This window comes from Stegastes partitus, unplaced genomic scaffold, assembly GCF_000690725.1.
Source record: "Stegastes partitus isolate 25-593 unplaced genomic scaffold, Stegastes_partitus-1.0.2 Scaffold1092, whole genome shotgun sequence".
NCBI lineage: Eukaryota > Metazoa > Chordata > Actinopteri > Pomacentridae > Stegastes > Stegastes partitus.
This window is the reverse complement of record NW_007578823.1, coordinates 216,171-236,151: the sequence shown is the minus strand read 5'-3', so window position 1 is coordinate 236,151 and position 19,981 is coordinate 216,171. Positions and strand designations below refer to the sequence as shown.

The 19,981-nt window shown below is 43.6% G+C and overlaps 1 protein-coding gene across 1 annotated transcript; it reads right to left on the bottom strand.

Moving 5' to 3' along the window:
* Positions 1–857: 857 nt before the first annotated feature.
* timp2a (TIMP metallopeptidase inhibitor 2a) lies at positions 858–18,859 on the bottom strand. The gene is made up of 5 exons (XM_008295979.1): positions 18,456–18,859; positions 8,981–9,081; positions 8,754–8,862; positions 4,835–4,959; positions 858–2,870 (listed from the first exon to the last, which is right to left on the bottom strand). Exons 1-5 carry the CDS (start codon positions 18,583–18,585, stop codon positions 2,673–2,675), a joined length of 663 nt encoding a protein of 220 aa, XP_008294201.1. The 5' UTR covers positions 18,586–18,859; the 3' UTR covers positions 858–2,672.
* Positions 18,860–19,981: the final 1,122 nt, after the last annotated feature.

Sequence of the window (19,981 nt, the reverse complement as noted above, 5' to 3'; positions counted from 1 at the left end):
AGAACTTACATATATATATATATATATATAAAACCCAACAACAAGGAAGTATATATGTATTTATATACTTCCTTGTTATTGGGTTATAAACTTGTAGCCAAACAGCTTCTTCCGTCTCCTCCTGCTTCACACCAACCCTGTTGCACAGAGTCGCAGCATCCTGTTTGACAATCGTCTAATAATAAAATGTTCTGAGCTGCAAACCACAAAGCTTGTGCAAAGAAGCTTTTGTCATCTTGGAAATATTTCTGAAATAAGTCGCAACTTTTTAAGACACAGAAGACTATTTGGCACGCCTTTATCTCATCACAGCTGGACTACAGCTGCAGCGTTTCCACCTGAAAAATGAAAAATCTATTGATTGACTTCTGAAGTCAGAAAAGTGATCACATCAGTCCTGTGTCAGTGTCTTTACACTGGCTTCCATTATGATTTAGGACAGGTTTTAAGATTTTCCTGAAAGTCTGAACCTTTCCAATCCCTTCTTAAAACATCCATTTGAACTTGGGGTTTAATTTCCTTTAAATTGTCTTTTATTTCCTTTAAAATGTTTTTTTTATCCACCAACTTGTGACCAATAAAAAACCTTGAATCTTTGGTTTGCTTCACTGTGTTGCCTCGTAAAGCACCAAAACCAAAGGCTGTTATTGTGATTATTTAGTCTATGGTGTGTACTAAGTTTTATCGCACTTCATGCCTTCGCTGATGAGGTTTTCCAGTCTAGACAGACACATTTTCATCCCTACAGCTAATAAAAATGATCTGCAAATACACTCCAGAGCACCAGGAAACAACATTTAACCAAACATTTCCTTCACAGTCCATCAGGAGAAATGAGAACACACAGGCGGCGTACACTCTTTCAAACTTGTGTTTTTTTGTTTTTTTTTATTTGATAATACTGAATATTTTTGTCCTTCGCCCGGACTTACACAAAGCATCAAACACATGCACAGTCCTCTATTCACACAAGGTTTCCCGTTTCTCTACACCTCTCCACGAAGGATTCATCATCGCTCTCACTCTCACGTTACTCCAGCGCAAGAGGACCTTCTCGACTACAGCTACAGACATCGTAGACAAAGACAGCGAGAACACACAAAAAAAAAAATCATGATAATAATAACACTGGAAAAAAAAACAAAACCAAAAAAAAAACCAAAAAAACAAAGTAATGGAAACTGGAAAGAGTTTACTTTTAAATTATGCCTCTAATACTCCATCATATATATATTTTTTTATGTTAATGTAGCTTGAGGTGTATAAAACAGCACTGTAAACTTTGATTGAGTAACTTGCTTTCTAGGACAGCGATAGGGCTTTTCATTAATAACTGGGAGGAGCAGGAAAGACGAGTCGAAGCGAACGTTAAGCGTGTTAAAGACCTCATGAAATGAACCGTCTTGCGAGAGTATATCGGCTGCTGTTTGCATTTACAATCAACAGATAATACAAAGACACTGAAATAACATCCCACGAGCTCTTTTTTTTTGTTTGCTTTTTTCTTAAAGTTTCTCTTTCACACATAAAATCTGCAAAAAGAATCCCTTGTTTCCAAACCTCTCACGCATCCACTTGTTTTTTTTGTTTTTTTTACATTTTTATTTATTCAACCTTTCACTGCGAGTACTGTTTTATCCGTTATGACAAAGACAGAGCAGGCTTGTGAATATGGATCACCGAAAAAAAAAAAAAGCACTCGAAATCTGCACCTGAGGTGGATCTGTCGGTTCTGGGCGAACGGTAACAACTGTCACATCAGAGTGTTCAGGCTCTTGTCTTTACTCATCCTCAAAAAGTGCAAATCTAGTTCTAATGCAGTAAATAATAATCATCAAGTAACAACAAAAGTATATGCATAGGTACTGTACAGCTACATAACGAGGGGATCTGAAGAAGAAGAAAAGAGGAGGAATTTGGGATATTTCTGATCGGGGCAGTGAAGATTTCTTGTTTTGAATTTCTCACCTTCACGCAGCATAGACTGGTCCAGTGAGGCCTGTCACGGTCACAGGCGTCATTTAATTTTAAAAAAACAACGAGTTTGTTCACCCAATAAAAAGATGGTCTTTGTTAAAGAAGGCGGGCGTCCGACGTCACTAAACAGTTTCCCAGCAGAGAAAACGAGGAGAGTGTTAACGAATAAAAGAAAAGAGGGACACAATCGTTTAAAAAAAAAAGGCAACTTGGAATTTGGCTTTGGAATAAAACAGGAGAATGAGGTAATAAAAGTAGGAACACGATGGGTAACGAATGATGGTCTGGAGATCGGGGGGCTGATTGGTGGAGAGTGGAGCTCGGTGGGGGGGCAGGGAGAGCTCCGTCTCACGTCATCCTCCTGACGCCAGCCTCAGGAGGAGTTCATCACTCGACCAGTCTATGTCTCATGATGCTACTTTATGTTTTTACAGAGACGCCGAGTCTGAGAAGAACCTCTGAGCCTCTCTGGGGTCACGGAGGGAGTTTGAGGTCCAAAGCTGCCTCGCGGACGACGAGAGAAGCCGGAGGTTGTTCTCAGACCAGCAGGTGATTTTTCAGCCACAATTTTTTTTCCCCAAAATTATTTAAAAAATCACTTTGCCTGATGCTGTTTTTCGTTAAATTTTCTAATGGAATCGTTTACATTTATCTCCGTCAGGCTGTGCAGTGGGCAGTCGCGCGTGGCCACGTGACTAAGGGTCCTCGGCGTCCAGGAACTCCTTCTTGGGCGGTGCCACGCCGCGGTACCAGGAGCAGGAGCCGTCCGCCCGCTTCACACAGGCGTAGTGGTTGGCCTGGCGACCGTGGACCTGCTTCTCGATCATCAGGTCCGTCCACAGGCACTCCTCGGGAGCCGAGATCTCGCAGGGCAGAGAGGGGCAGCGCACAATCTGAAGGGGGAGCAAACACAACAGGCTGGTTGTACTTTATACATGCTACCACGGCTTAAAGTACGAGCGGTATTACAACACCTGAAGTTAGAATCCTGAAGAGGTTCATGATTTAAACCCTCTACATACAGGGAGTGACCCTTTATCATCCTCATCAGTTAGCAAAATTAGGAACACTGTGAATATTTAGCCCTTTTTAGCGAGTTTTGAGGTATACCACCATACAATAGAGCAGGGGTGTCCAATCCTGGTCCTCGAGAGCCACAGTCCTGCATGTTTCAGATGTCTCCCTATTCCAGCACACCTAATTCAAATGATCAGCTCATCATCAAGCTCTGCAGAAGCCTGATAACGATCCTGATCACTTAAATCAGGTGTGTGGGAAGAGGGAAACATCCAAAACATGCAGGACTGTGGCCCTCGAACACCAGGACTGGAGACCCCTGCAATAGAGTCACATTCAAGTACATCTTGCAGGTCACTGTGTGAAATCTATTGTTAGTGGAAAACCATGCAGCATGTCCCATCCATCCATCCATCCATCCATCCATCCATCCATCCATCCATCCATCCATCCATCCATTATCTCTACACCTTAACCCTCACTAGGGTCATGGGGGGCTGGAGTCTATTCCAGCTGACTCAGGGTGAAGGCAGGTTCACCTGGACAGGTAACCAGTCTATCACAGGGCTACACTTAGAGACAGACAACCAAGCACACTCACATTCACACCTACGGACAATTTAGAATCACCAATTAACCTCAACATGTTTCTGGACTGTGGGAGGAAGAACCCGGAGAGAACCCACGCTGCACGAGGAGAACATGGAGACTCCCTTTCGACAACATTCAAACTAAGATCATGAAGTGTATCGGCAATGCTCTGCTTTGAGTATAAATACATTTTAGAGGCGACAGACGTACTGAACTGATTAAGTATTTGTCTGTTTCAACTGAGCAACTGTTTCCGACAAACAAGTTGCTCCATCGTGTTGCTCAAGGATTATTTCGATACCAAGCCACCGTGAAGACATCACTAACGTGTGGAGAACACTGCAGCTCGTTTGCTGTGTCTAATACTTTGGATTTTGTTGGACGAGTTGTTGAAGAGCAATTTTAAATGAAGTCATTATTATTTCATTTTATGATTGAAGTTCGCTGGCGTTTACTTTATTGGTTCTCCACGAGCCCGAACATTAAGCGTCTGAGGTTAAAACCGGGTTCATCAGCGTATAGAAAAACATGCACTGTGTTCCACTACTTTCAATTATTAATCAGTTATTTATGTGGCCAACTATGTGTCAAGGAAACATATTAAAATTTACATTTCTCGTATTAACTACTGAATGCAGGCAGAAAGAAAACTGCATTTTGAACAGCATTGGTCCATTTTCTAACCAGCTTGAGAGCACAAATCCTCACAGCTCATGTTGAAACGCCACAGGACTTCCTCATTTTGTGGTAAGAACGTGTCTCCAGAAAAATCTTTTCTGACTTCAACAGAGGAACATATTTGATGAATCAGTTTGTGCTGTTTGACTCCAATAAGAGTTGTGGATGTTAACGGGTTAAACTGCCTTTACTTCTACAGTCCATGAGTGAAAACAAGGATTACAACTTTAACAATTTTGCTCTAGACAACACCTTTAATAGTCTGATTCACCCTTGTCAGAAATATGCTGATTGCTTCTCTTCTTGAGAGTCAGTTGAGGAGATCGACTTCATGTCTGTGCGTGTCAGGAGTTAATATGTCAAATTGTTCAATCTTTACAAAAACCAAAGCAGCAAACTACATTTTCTATCCGCTCATTAAAATCCCTGCTCGGATGTTTGTTGTTGTGGCTCATGTCTCGTCTTGTTTGCTCTGTTATGTCTGGATTTGTACTGCAGGAAGCAAATAGCTGCTCCTTTTTTTTCTCCACTCGGGGAGATAAACCAGCCAGTCGGCTCTGTGCGGCCTCACCTTGCAGTCGCAGCCCATCTGGTAGCGCTGGCTCAGGCTCTTCTTCTGGGTGGCGCTCAAGGAGTCCCAGTGCATGATGTAATCACACAGGGTCACGTGCATGCGCCCGCCGGACTCGGCCTTGCCTGCAAAAGAACAAGATATACTGCTTCAAAATGACAGGACTCAGACACAACAAGGAGGCAGGAAAACACCGAGGCCTGGATGCACGAGAGTTCCCACTGGACGGCGAGTCAGAACGTACGAACATCAGATAACAAACCGATAAAAAATCTTTTCAGACTTGGTGCCTGCAGGCGTCAACACCTGCCCTCGTGAAAGAGAAGCTCGACTTTATGTTTCACGCACGAGCGGCGCCAGTCACAACACGGTGATGTTTCAGGCTGAGTGTGCGGCTCTGCGTCCTCCCCGCCTTCGCCGCTATCTGTCTGCGGAGCAGCTCCCGACATGTTCGAGTATTTTTCAGCGCGTCCTCGCAGACGCCGACTGACTCACATTTCGCCGCGACTCAGCCGGCTGTTAACCCTTCGGACCGAGGAGAGGATGAATCACCGCGAAAGATGCTCCGCTCGGCAGAAACTTAGCTCTCTTTCCCACAGCTCACGTCCAACATCTTGGGGGGAAAAAAAAAAGTCTAAGAGAGAGGAAACGCTGGCTTCAGCAGTTCCTCCTCTTACAACTCTATGTAATTAAGGCCGAGTGTTTGCGGGTGCATCTCCGTCTGTGATGGAGAAACCAGAGCAGGAATGACATCATCATCCTCAGCGTCGCCTCGGCTGAGTCTGATGCTGCTTTAAAATCACAACAGCAGACAGATTTAAAGCGCAAACATGAAAGGAGGAAAGAAATCCATCTGTGGTATCGAGCTGTGTGAGGTGTGAATAAAGCCTGCAGCCACAGTTAGCTTAGCATCACTCTGTCCGATGCTAACAAAACAACTACTGGCACGTTTAAAGCTCTTTAACCCTCTGATCCCCAAAACCACCAGGTTGGAAAGACATGCTGTCTTTAAAAGCTGCCAAAATTACAGCAAAGAATTGTAAAAATCGAGGGAATTAGCAGATTTTCAACTCGTGTGACGTTCCATCAGCAAATTGGTTTAATTCTACGTGTCTCATTTAAAAATTCACCAAAACTAGACCGTTTACACTAATAATAATCCGTAAAAATCAAAAAATTTTCCGCTCCCCTGTGCAACCGTGAAGCCATGAGTGACTCGGCTGCGACCAACAGTCACGTGACAAATATTCAGGAACTTTTTTTGGCTGAACTGCAGGCCGTGTGGCGCAAACAGGAGGCACGCATTAAAACTAATCGTAAGTCGTAAAACTTTAAATTTGCGAGTTCTCTCTGCTTGTAGTCGTGGTAGCGCCGTTTATCCAGAGGTGTAGGACTTTATACTGCCGTGAAAAACGAGGTGAGAACTGTGGCAGGAGCACAAACCATCCAGAGACTCCAGCAGGTTCCAGAAGGCTAATGAAAAGGTTGTGAACAAAGCTGAAACTGTTCGGGCACAATAAATGCTCCAGCAAGCAGAAAAAAAAACTAATTAAACACATAAAATGATAATTAGTTTGCCAATTAGAGATCTTTCTGTCTCTGAATAAACCCGAGCTTGCTCTCCCTCCTCCCCCCAAAGTCTTTATATTAATCTTTCGTCAAACTCTTGGCAAGAAAGCGAATAAGTAACTTTCCCCAAGTGTTGAACTTTTGCTGTAAACGTGAAACTATTGGAGGCAGTTTAAACACGCTGTAAAAACAACACCAGCATATTAAGTTCCACCTGCGGTCACTGATTAAACCCCTAAAAGCTCATCTCTGTGTGTCAAGGTTACATATTTAGATTCATCAGTTTCAAAGAGGAAACGCTCAGACATGCTTGTTTCACTCATAGTTCCAGGATATAAAGAAAACACCGTGTGGCCATGCTAACAAGCTAAAGGGGGTCTTTAAAGATCTTCTTACTGTTGAATCGGTTTTATTTATTGAAGATAATCAGGATAAAGCATCTCAAACCGTGAGACAAATCAGTTTTGAAATAAAGCACCTTGATAATTAGAATCATCTGAAGGCTGGAGAAGAAGAAAACGACTTTTGTTTCTCACTCTACACTAATTCAATCTGTGCATCATAAACAAGATATTTGCCCGTTTATCATATGTTTTGGTAACTTTAGAGCAACTTATTGGAATGTAACCCAACAACAAACCTCACTGAAACTGTAAAAAACTTTGTTCACAACACTATAATTTATTTCCTTTTCCTTGTTTTTGTTTTTTAAACACTTTATAAACACCAGCCCAATATTTGCCTTCTTTTAGCTCCATGTTGGGTCTCCACCACCTCCTGGAGGAAACATCTGGCTCCTGAATGTTCCACTACACTCAGTGTTTGTCAGACATTTGATGCTGAGCAGGTAAAGTACATTGGGGGATTTTTTCTTTTAGTGCTTTTGCTCTAAAAACCGCCGCCTGCTGTGGCTGGAAATGACGACCGAAACAAACCAGTAAACCTGCGGCCAGACGGGTAAACAAGGGGGCTGACACTGGTACAGCCGCAGGTGATCATTTTCTTTTGCCGCGTCACTTCCAGCGGCCTCGTTAAGGTGACGCATTTTTTAATATCAAAATTACAGCGGCTTCTAAGTTTACAAATGTTGAAAAGTGACGCGGCTCTGCAGGTGTAAACAGTCGCAGGAGCTGTAGCTGCACCTCGACAGACTGAACCCTGCCCCGTCTCCACAGGGTTTATTCAGCAGCGTATCATTACACATAATAACATAAACAGCGACTCCTCCGATGTGCAAAATTGCCCGCCAGCCTTCATCCGATTTCATGTTTGTCTGCCCGGCTGTTTACACCTGCAGGTTCTATCTGATCATCTGTTTGTGAATTCCTGTTGCTTTTCTGTCTCTCCGTCTGTCTGTCTGTCGTCGTGTTTGTTCGCTTTCCAGTCTGTGTTGATTCACAGTTTATCTTTCCAAAAAAACTTCCCCAAAAAACTTCCCCAAAACTCAAATCAAAGGCGTCATACTTGGACAGTAGCTGTGTTTGGAGTTGAGCTGATGAGGCCTTAAAAACATGCATTTTAAATTTACAGCCTCGTCCTTCTTAGTCAACATCAGACTGTGATCATATCGATTACATCTGAAGGTAATTCGAAACAGATTCTTGCTAAAGCCGCTAAAAGCTGTTTTTCCTCTCAGAGCTTCAATAAATACTTTCCTTCTTTATTACTCTCGTGATTATTTTAGATTCTTTAGGAATCAGGGAGCGTCTGGAGCGATAAAGAGGGAGGAACAACATAATAAAAGACACTGAAATTCAACTTTAACGCTTCAGTTAAAGTCAGAGGTTGACCAGAATCCATCCAGAAACACTTGGAGTCAGTTCTTTGTTTAGACGTGTGCAGCTTTGGTATTCCAATACTATATAAATAGGCATAAAACAGAAAAAAAAAGCTTCAAGTGCTCTCTTTTGCTTCATAAAATATTAACATAATTATTGGACAGGTAAAATGTGACCTTCTGAACCCCAGAGTTAAGAATTTTTAGTTTTCACAGGATCTAGTTAAAGCAAAATATTACATTTTTTATGAAACACGTAGAATAAAATGAATTTTAAGCTTAGATTTAGTCAAGTTTGCGACCAAATGGCTCGTCACGGTGCCCTAAAGGCGGCCTGGAAGCTCTAAATCAGAGAATTCTCTCTGTTTTTCTGACTCAGGTAACTGTGGCATGTCTTAATCTACAATCTAGGAGTTCAACTTGAAAACTTCTCCAGAGCTTAGGGGAAGTAATTCTTATACAACTGCCCCCTGGCTCCAGCTTTGTACTCACTGATGTGTCACATGTTTGGATCAGCTGACCGATGAGTCGCTCGCTCAAAAAAAAAAAAAAAATCTCATTTGTCACACAAACCTGAGATCAAGTACTCCTTCTTGCCGGTGGCGTCCAGAGTTACGCCACAGACGGCGGAGACGGGAGCTGTGAAGACGGCCTCGATGTCCTGGTTGGGACCCTTGAACATCTGGAACAAAACCACACGAGTAGGCGGGTGTCAGAGATCAGAACCAAAGAATTAACATCATCAAACAAACAAAGGCTTTGAACTGAAACGCTCGGAGGCATCTGGAAGACGTTCTCACCTTGATCTGTTTGATCTCATACTGGATCCTCTTGATGGGGTTTCCGTAGATATCGTTCCCAGAATCCACCTCTCGCTCTCCCACCACCTTCGCTCGAATCACTGAAACATAGAAACATGGCGTCAGATCCAAGAGTTCAGCAAATAAAGACTTTCATCATTATTATCTTAGATTTAAAGCCTGCAAAACGTCAGAAAACAATAAAATTATTACATTTTCACATCTTGTTTTCTTCCTGACCAAGAGATGCAAATTTAAAAAATGGATTTCTAACAATATGAATCACAAACAGCAATAATTCTTCATATTTGAGAGGCTTAAAACAACACTTTTAACAGGATATCTGCTTGAAAAATGACACCGCAGCTCTTCTCAGATCATATTTAGTCATATGATCCCAGCAAACAAAAAAAGACGGAAAGAAGCCGCAAAAAACCATCTTCATGGACAAAAGGTTGATACTGTGAACACAAACGCATAAAACCACCAATAAATGACCTGGAGTTAAAATATCGATAAAGAAGTGTGAAGCTGTGTCTCCATTCAGGTTTTTTGTTTGTTTAACTGCACAATATAATTGTCTGTTTCTTGGCTGCAAAAGAGTTGCCCTGTAAAACCACCCGGTCATTAATCACATCCAAAGAGTTCCAGGACTCACAATTTGATCCAATCTGTAAGTTAAAAAACCTCCAGTTCAATCAAATGACTGACGACTGCGTCAAAGGACCGATATTATTTAGTTGTTGTTGTTGTTGTTACTGTTGTTGCTGATGTTGTGTTGGTGTTGTGTTGTTTTTCTAGTACAACAATTCCCTTGAGGTTTGCACCAAAGGGATCAATAAAGTTTTATTCTATTCTATATTTTGTGCAAATCAAACCAATGATCAAGAGACATAAGTTGATTTAAACAATAAACATTAAAAAAATACATTTTTATTTATTTCATTGTTGGTTAATGTCCTGATTTGTTTCCTTATAAATCAATGAATGGTTTAGTCTATAAATCATTACATAACAGTGAAACACAAATTCTATGACGATGCCCTGAGGCGATCAAAGATTTTCAGTTTTCAGGGATATGAAACCGAGGAAAGCATCGATCAGCCATGTTGGTTAAAAATGACTCGACTATCAGAAAATACTTCCTGATTATTTAGCAAATTAATCCTCTGAACCCATAAAACCTTCCAGCAGGTTCAAAAACAGCAAAAACAACAAATAAACAGATTTTTAAAAAAGACCAAACTCACACCATTTATCAAAACCAGAATCACTGACTTGTCAACTTTCTGATGGTCCTTGAACTAACCATCTGTGATGTGCCGCTCTATTGGAAAACTTAAATTGGTAATATTGTATACTGTATTTCGTGCTTTAATTATTAAAATGAGCCAAAAATAAAGGGCTGGCACCACATCAGTGACGCAGTCTGAACTCGGTTGAACTGCAGGCTGTGTTTACACCAAGCAGAGAAGAACAGGTACGTATGGAAAAAAAAAAAAGAATGTACGGAGTAAAATATCTACAGTATGTAGAGTCAGGATTGTTTACAGCCAACACACGTGAACACTTTGAAAACTGTTGTACATGTCAGTTGTTCCAATTTTTGTGTCATGAATAATCTAATAAACTTTCTGTTTTTGTGATTTATAGCATTATAACTTGTGTTTTTACTCCATCTGTGTGCTCGTGCTGTTTCCATAAAGATGCTGGACTTTACATGGCAGTGACAGATGAGCCCACGATGAGCAGAAACAGGAGCAAACATAAACCGCTTCAGGGTCCAGAGGGTTAAATTCTGCGGGCAGCACATTCATTGTACCAAACTGTCATACGTAAGCCTCAATCAACGCCTTGTTTATAGCGACGTGATTCTCGATAAACAGTTACGCTGAATCATCACCTCGTCGCACCTCAAGCGAACAAAAGAGTCCAAACAAGCCGACCGAAGTCTCGGCCGCGTATCGCAGCAGGACGAGCTGCAGCGCCGACAGTCCAGTCAATGAAACCCCAAGCAGAGGTTTCCACCGTTTGGCCTGCAGCGCAAACCTTCAAAACACGAGTAGGAAACCATCGCAGGACGAGAATTAGGGATTCAGAATACAACCTGAAAGCTGATCTACGGAGAAAAGACTTGGCCAGGGGCTCGTTTCTCACCGTGTCTGTGTGCGTTTTAACGACTGACTTCAAGCTCCAGCTATGCTCAGGGCATTTATTCAGAATGGAAAATATGAGCAACAGAAGGGGGGAAAAAAACATAAAATAAGCAGGAACAGAGGACACGTACACATAGATAAACACACATACAGTCGACCGCTGTTGCTCTTACACCCTTGGGTTCAGTTTATGGCTTGGAGCAGACACAAATATGGGGGTTCATGGCTCCCAGAGTTAATAACGTCTCTACTTCCCTTTTCCCTTTTTTCACTTTTCCTGCTGATGCAAGACGAATGCTTTTCTGCACACGTAACAGCGAGAATAACTATTACTGATCCCCCGTTTAGCCTGTAAACAAACCAAAAACATGAAAAAAAGCGTCCAAGGTGACCTCTTTAAACATCCAAACCCGTAAGATATGTATTTTACACCAACATCGAACAGCAGTGGCTCAGATTTTAGTAGCTTAAGTCAATATTTCAACTATCAGTATTATTTCTAGTCTCATAATCAGTTCATTTATCGAATGACAACCAGAATAACGTAAACAGTCTTTGAATAAACAACATTTCTTCGCATAACAACACTGGATCTCTCGTTTTGGCCTGTGGGCGAAGTTTTTATTTATAAAAAATATAAATTTTTAATGCTGTTAGTGAAGGTCGTGTTAATTAAAACTCCTCATCTCGAATGAGCTGCTTTAATCAGGATTTTCATGCTGACAAATGATTATAAACCCGACTGTGTATTCTCAGCTGATTGTGTTTTAGCATCTTCTATCTTTTTTTGTTTGTTTGTTTGTTTTTGCATCTTATGACCCACAACTTAAAGGTTTTGGTTTAGATCCCAACCAACAGTCGGTTGGGATCACTGACTGGTGATTTATCGTGAAGACACCGCTCGACTCTGCACCACCGGCTCTGCTACATGTGCTGCAGTCAGTTCTGAGAGGTGCAAACAACAGAGTAGGAGCTGCTCTGCTGGGCAACCAGGTGACGAGACCATTTCTAGATTATCCCAATTATCTTTCTGAGCATTCGTGTTTCTGTTTCATAAAAAATCATGGTGGCTGTTACGGCCCGTGGTGATTCTGCCGTCACATGTGGTGGACTTGTGATCATTGTGCGGGAAGATGGCCTGTGTAGGCCCAGCTGGAGATGATGCTCCAGAACCACACCTGTCAGACATCAGAGATGATTGCCCTGGAGCTCCCGACCTACTCTCAGCCTCCACTTACAGCTGGTTGGACCACCACCACTCCTCCTCCACCTCAGCAATCACCACACCTGGCTATAAAACCAACCAGCAACCTTTCAGAGAGGTACCGCTCTGGTACGCAACTTTTTGAAGAAGCTACTTGTGATTTGTGTTTTTCGTATTGTGTGTTTTGAGGCACTAGTTTGCTTTAGTTTCTTTTGTTATGTGTGGATGTTGCTTTCTGATTTAATCGTGGCTAAGGAGTTTAGTTTTGCTTTCTGTTACCTAGCAGTCGTCACTCCGATAGCCTTCGTTTGGCTCGTTCGATTTTTAGCAGCATCCACCCTCTTTTGTAGTGTCACAGTTCTGTTATGTTCATTTACGCTGCTAAACAATAAATTGCTTTGCCTGAACCATTTCCATCTGGTTTATTTTGTTACGTCCAGTTGACCTAAGAGGCTGGATCGTAACAGTGGCGTCAGACAACATGCTCCAAAACAATGTGAGCCAACATCAGCTGACCAACATATCAGTGAAGGTCCAGTTCACTCTCATTTGTGAAAGTTTTAGCAGAAAACTCCACTAAAGGCTACTCAGACACACAAAATTAGCAAGCTGGTGGAGACCCAAAGCAGAGCTAAAAACAAAGAGATGAAAAGCCAATTCCAGCTACATTTAGGAGGCTGATTATTTCTGCAATTTTGTGTGTGTGAAAAGGCAAATGCAGCTGTATGAATGCCTTCCTAGAGAGACCTTCTTACAACATCTCCCGTCTGTATACAAAGGCCAGACTTTTGGTCCACTCTCAGGTTCTGCTAACAGCTGTTAACACTTTTGTTGTGGGTACCGTTTGTTTTTTCGGCATAACTGGAAATGATATAAGATTCTGCAGTCATCAGCGTAACCGTGAAGCCATTAGTGACTCAGCAGCGATTTACAGACTCTTTCAGCTGAACTGCAGGCTGTGCTTCCCCCGAGCAGATAGTGGAAAGTCCAGAAACCATAAAAACAGTCGTCGCCACGCTTTGTTTCCACGACTGAGAACACCTGTGGGCACTTGGAAAACTGCTGAACGTATGATTAAAACTTTTTCATAGACACTTCTGAGTTCTTTCTAATCGTAGCCATGTCTGTGCTGTTTCCATGGAGGTGCGGGAGTTTATGGTGCTGTGACAGAAAGTGTTGGAGTTCAGAGGGTTAAGTGAGAAAACTTAAAGGTCACGATTTGAAAACAGGTTTCGTCAGACAGATTAGATGTATGCAATCTAGATAAATGACTGCCTCCATGTTTGACTCATTGCTATTCAAAGAGAAGGAGCAGATAAAAAGGTTTAATAATAGATTTTGTTGACTCAGTGGCGAACAAATCTGTTTTTTATTAGCTCGGAGCAGCCTTGGAACCTGCTATCAGCCCTGATATACGGCTTAGAAAGTCATTTATCAGTCCTTCAGAGAATCCAAACTTTCTCACAGGCAAACTCGTACATTTCGGTCGATGTTTATGCAAATGTGCAGCGGCAGCGGCAGCCAGAGTCCACACAAACACACACACACAGCAGTATACCTGGCTGGCGCTCTCTCCTGCATTCCTGCAAGTTTTTCCGCTCTCATTTCCTGACCTCATTCTGCGCCACAAACTAATGAGCAAAGAATCAGCAGCAGGACACAATACTGAGGGGAAATTGCCCTGTTATTCACAATGGATTGCTGTTGTGGGAGCTTATCTGTCTACCTCACCGCTGTTTACCTCCACCCCCCCCTCCACAATAAAGCCAGAGCGGCTCATCCTGTGCAGTCTAAACAGCGTGTCGCGGAGGCGGCAGACTGCACAGCGTGACGCTAAAACAGCACGACTACCGGGGGCCTGCAGGCGGCCGAGCCTCACCGCAGTTTGATCCCCGAGTCATCCGATCAGCAGCAGTCAATCAGCAGCCAGGAGCCCCCTCCATAAACCACCGGCTGACCCACATTTCGGCTGCTCAGCTACCCTCCCGAACCGGGACGACGCTTAATGACTTATACATGCGTATCAGTTGCACTACGCAATGTTTTCCATGCAAACCCCGTATGAACGCACACACACCACATCCTAAGTGCCCCCCATTCATTCCACCGCATGACTATCCATTTCTTTTTTCATACTCCAGCGACCACCAAATCATCCCTGACTTTCCTGGTGTGGTTTTTTTTTTTCAGCTCCAGACGTATGTGGGCCTTCTGTTTAACCTGTCATTTCAGCAGAGACGAACCGCCCTCAAACACAATTCAGCCGCCGCTCATGACCTCTGGCAACATCTGTATGAAGATCTGAGAGCTCTGGTTTTTCTCCGTGAGGTCTTTGGGATTCAGTTACCGGAGCCGCACCGCTGTCAGCGTGAGGCAGACGGATTTAGACGCAACGACACCGACGAAGGTGGCGAGAGTCGGATCAATATGTCAGCAGCTCGGGTGGGATCATCAATCAGCGGTGGCTGTGTGGGGTTTTGAAGCAAACGTGTTCATTTGACTTCTTAATTCCAAGTTATTTGTGATTTAGCTGCATTATTTTGAGTTTCCCGGCATAGCTTTGGGAGATTTCAGGCAAAATCGGCAGCAATGAAATGATTACAACTGAGAATATAACATGCAGTTTAATTGTTAAAGCAGTTTTGATGATTGGAGTTTCATGTACTCGAGTATAATCAACATTCATGTTCATCAAATGCTCATAAACTAAAATGCATCGATTTCTGTTTCTACCGCTCAAAGTCACGAGTGTCGCCTCCCAAAATCTGAGCCATGAATCAGATGAATTTCTAAAACTACAGATCATATGTTTGGGCTATAAGAGGCCCTTTAAATCTCAGAGAGCCCAAGGTCGATGTAGGAGCTATTTTTAATACAATGACATTATGAGACTGCGGCTAAAGTGATTGGCTTCATAAGGGGTGTGTGTGTTTAATGGCAGGACACAGAGCAGAACGCAGTCTCCAGCTACCGAGATTAAATTTGATCTGTTTTCAAGCTGATATCTTTTGCACTGTTCGTGCTGAGAGTTATTTTTTTAAGTCACCCAGCTTCAGCCTAAGAAAGTAGAGGATTTATTTCCCCAGCGAACAATCAATAAAGGTTATCTTGGGTTAACAGGACGGCGAGGTGTTTATGTGCAATATTGACTTTACAATCAAATCTTTAAATGTCTACTTTTATCCAACACAAACATTTTTCAGTGTGCATTCATATAAAACAGGGAACAGCAGTAAACTAGTATTGACGGACGCATTTCTTTAGAGCCAATAAAGCTCATTATTTGTAATCAACGAGACGGATGACCGATATTTTAAACTGACTTGCAGTAAAAATAAAAATCCTGGCTCGAAAACTTAACACAACCTCCAACATAACATTATACTCATCTGCATTTCTTTAAGTGTGTTTAATGTGTTTTCAGCTAAAGAAAACTTTAATATTTATCCTTCTGGATTGAGTGACGTCTATTTAAATTCATTTATTTTATCGGTAATCACATATAAAAAACTAGAGCTGATAATGAGCCGGATGGATAATCAGTCCTCACATCTGAGAAGCTGAAACGAGATGCAATTTGGCATCAAAGATGTTTTGATCAAGCGATCAGCCAAATGTCTCAGTAACATAATATTTAAAGCAGCGTTAACTGATTTTTTGGCCACTTGGCAGCAGCAGAATAAACTGTAAAAACCACTGATATGTTATCACCTGAACATGTCAGCAAACTACAAAGCACCATTCGTCCGTTTTATCCAATCTAACTCTGCTTTTAGCTCCGTTTTTGGTCTCCACCAACTCCTGAGGCAAATATCTGCGTCTTCAGCTGCTAAATGTTTAGCAAGCTTGTTGATTACTGTCAAATAAAACTGTAAAATACACTAATAAGAGCGGCAAGACTGAATCATAACTAAACAGTGAACTGAGAGACGCTAAAACTATCATCAAAGTTTACAAAAAATTACTAAAAAGTGCAGCTTTTGTGATCAATAAAAACATTTAGCTTCAGTACAGATCACTAGAAACCATATTCGTGACAAAATGTAGATGTACACACGGTTTAAACACGTACACTGGCTGACATGAAGCCATCTGACGCTCTTAAATCAACACTGGGTTCTTTCAAGTATCCTCCAAGGCAGAGCCACATTTTTGCATCAAAGGGTTTGAAACTTCAGAGACACCAGTTTTCCCGTGATGCGTGTTGAGCACACTTCATGAAGAAAACACGTCTGTTTTCCCCACAAACGGAGACGCCTACATTGTCCACTCGTGTCCACTGCTGCCTTTCTGCAGCCGACGCGGTGACGCTGGTCTTCCCGACCGCCGACCAGCCCGGGGACAGTCTGGCTGGGCTGGGCTGCGGGGAAGTTCCCCTCTGTGGGCGGCAGATTTATATGAAGAAAGAGGATGTTTGTCTCCGTACATGTACGTTGCGTGTGCGATCGTGTGGAAGGTGCATGACGCTGCGCGATTTTTGTGGCTTGTGGTCTGGACCTCGAGCATCACTTTGCATGAAAAACAGAAGGTGACACACATGTATGCGCACACACACACACACTGGCTGTAGAGTGTAACAGCGTGGGATCGTGTCCCACCAAAACAAATCCCGATTGTCAGACCGCATAACTCTCCACAATGTCACTTTGTTGTTGCCTGCGTGCACATTTGAGCCAAGTCTATTGTGACTCCGCTCTCTGCAAAACCCCATTTGAACCCTCAGTCTTATTCCCTTTCTTCCCCTCCTCCTCCTCCTCTGCGGCGTCTTATCTGGGTGTTTCTCTCAGCAGATCGGGCTTCTCAGATGTGGCTTTGGTCCTCAGATCCGCCCTGAAATCATGGCAGGACAATGACATCGAGCATTGTTGCCAATTTAGCGGTCTGCATGGCCATTAGTGTGCATCCTCGCGTGTCTGTGAGAGCTTCACTGACTCACACGCCCTTTAAAAAACACACCTCTCCTCTGAGACATCCTGTCTCTAAGACCTGCCAGCTCAGCGAGAGATTGAGTCACACCTGGAAATAGAGCTGTCATTTTGCATCTCGGCCTGGCGAGAAGCACCGAGGGAAAGATGGAGGCGCAGCAGTGTGGTGTCCAACTTTCTCCAGGATACCATGCATATTTTAACTTGCACTGTGACTTTTATTGCCTTTTTTTCCCCCCTAAAAAACACACCCTGAACTGACAGCCAGATGTCAGATGTGTGTGAGTCCACCGCCACGCGTGGCCTTCACAGTTGTCTATTTGAAAGTGCACGAGTGTGTGTCCCTGCGCTGCACTGGAGCAAAGTTGGGAAAACCCCAGAAACATTCCTGTAATTCCTCACAGCACCACCCCGCGCAAACTGGACAGGAATGGAAATAAAAAAATAAAAAAAAAAGAAAGAAGAAGAGGGAGGAAAGCTTCGCTGTGTGACATATTCTGTGGTTGAGATTCAATCCCCCTCCTCCTCCTCCTCCATAAATTTCTCTTCACTTTCTCCATCCCTTGTCCTCCTCTCTGCTCCCTCTCTTCCCTCTCTGGTGCCACGTTGCCCTGCGGAGGCCCGGCGACGCTGCCGAGGGTGAGACCTGCTGGTAAACACACTCTGCTCGAGACATTATGTTCATGGATGAGGCCAGACTGCTTCCAGTGTGAGTCAGCCTCACAGAGCAAACACAGCCAGAGTCCTGCTACGGAGGAGCTGAGTGATAGCACTGAAACCAGAGCAGATCAATACCACAAAGTTCATGGATGAGTGGCTCAGATGCACTTCTAGCTCCTTGTTGTGATGATAGAATGAATAAAGGAGGATATTCTGCTTCACAGATGCTATTTCAGAGGTAACATGACAAAGCAAAAAAAAAATACATGACAAGTGTGCAGCGTGAACGCAGTGCGAGCTGTCTGGGCCATGGCCTTGAGGAGCTCCACCACCACCTCCAGGCTTTCCAGCGGTGTCAGCAGCTCCTGTGCGCCCATTCAACACGCCCCAGAGGCGGCCAGAGCTGCTGCAGGGCGCCGCTGTGGCCCTGGTGCAACCCCGGGCCGCGTAAACAACAACAACTGCAGCTGCAGCAACAACAACAACAACAACAACAACAACAACAACAGTCCCCCCGGTGCTGTACTCACCTACGTCGGCGTTGCAGAAAGCCTGTTGCGGATGAACCGGAGCGCAGCTGCACGCCTCCGCGAGCTCCTCCGCGCGCCACAGGACCAGCAGCGCGAGCGTGCAAAGGATGCCGTTAACGGAAAACGGCATTTTGGAGACGCCGATGTTGCGATGTTTTGTTTTTTTTTTTAATTATTTGTTTGTTTGTTTTGTTTTGTAGCCTCTCGAGTTCGCTGCGCAGATGCGTCGCAGTGGAGCTCCAGCGGCTGCGACCCTCCTCCGCTGCGTTCTGCTCTCCGGTGACCGACGTCAACAAACGGCGCTGCGTCCCGGTGCAACACGGCGAGGTTACGGCGTCCTGGCGTCCGCTGTCAGCAGCTGTCTGCCTGCCTGCCTGTCTGTCTGTCTGTCTGGCTGTCTGTCGGGACTGTTTTTGTTTCGGGGGTCGAGGCGGTTTTATAAAGCGGACGGTGCGGCTCCTCCCCCGGCGGTGACAGAGCAGCCGGCAGGGGGCGCTGCGGCCTCCGTCTGCGGCTCATGTGGAGCCAAAACACGGCCTGAGGGGCCACAAGGTCCCTGAAACACCCACGGATCTGTATTCACGGTGCGTGGGTGGTTGGACTGAAATATGCTTTTATTATGTTTATTGTGTTCTAGTTGCCTCTGAGGAGGAGGAGGAGAGATAACAACTCACCTGTATTTATTATACAGGTGAGCTGGTCATGGCATCTACTGGGAATGATCAGGTTTTGGGGTCAATCAGTGCAACAGTAACTCTGCTAGAGGTCAAAGGTCACGTTTTTAAAAACGCCTTACAGCTCCAGAACCCTGGGAGGCAGATCTTTGGTGTTTGGTGCAGATGAGCGGCCATGTTGGTCGTGTTGGTCATGTCACATTGGACCTTGGATGATGTTTTAAGGTCAAAGTCAAGGTCATAACTTTTGACTGCGCTGTAACTTGAAAACAGTGCAAGACGGACACATCGTTTGGATCAGAAACTATTCATAGGCTTCTACTGGGGAGCTGAGATTCAACCTTGGGTGATATTTAAAAGTCAAAACATTTTGCTATCGCTGTTATAGTTTGAATAATGTACAATGTTTACATGGATAGCACCCATTGCATCCTGGACAACCAGCCAACAATGATTAAAAACACCTATTTTGTGGTAAGTTGGAAGGAACAATGGTTTACTGGGGCTCAGTGCCATACTGGCCGGCAGGGGAAGCTGTACTCCTCCACTGAGGGTCCTCTAGTAATGTTTACTGGTCATCACATTCAACCTCTTCATTAATAAGATAAGATTCAACTTTATTTCGCCTAAAGGAAATTCTTGTGCCTGATGTTGCTCAGAGAAAAATAAAAGTGACATAAGAAGCCTAAAAAGTAGAAAAGCAATAAAATGAAAGTATGATACATTAGTGAAGTAAGAAAGATGAAATAAGACTATAGAGCAGAAAAGTTATAAAAGTTATGCTGAGGGAAAAAGTAATGTCACATGAGAAGATTAAATATTGCACCTGAAAAATTGGATGAAGATGAAACA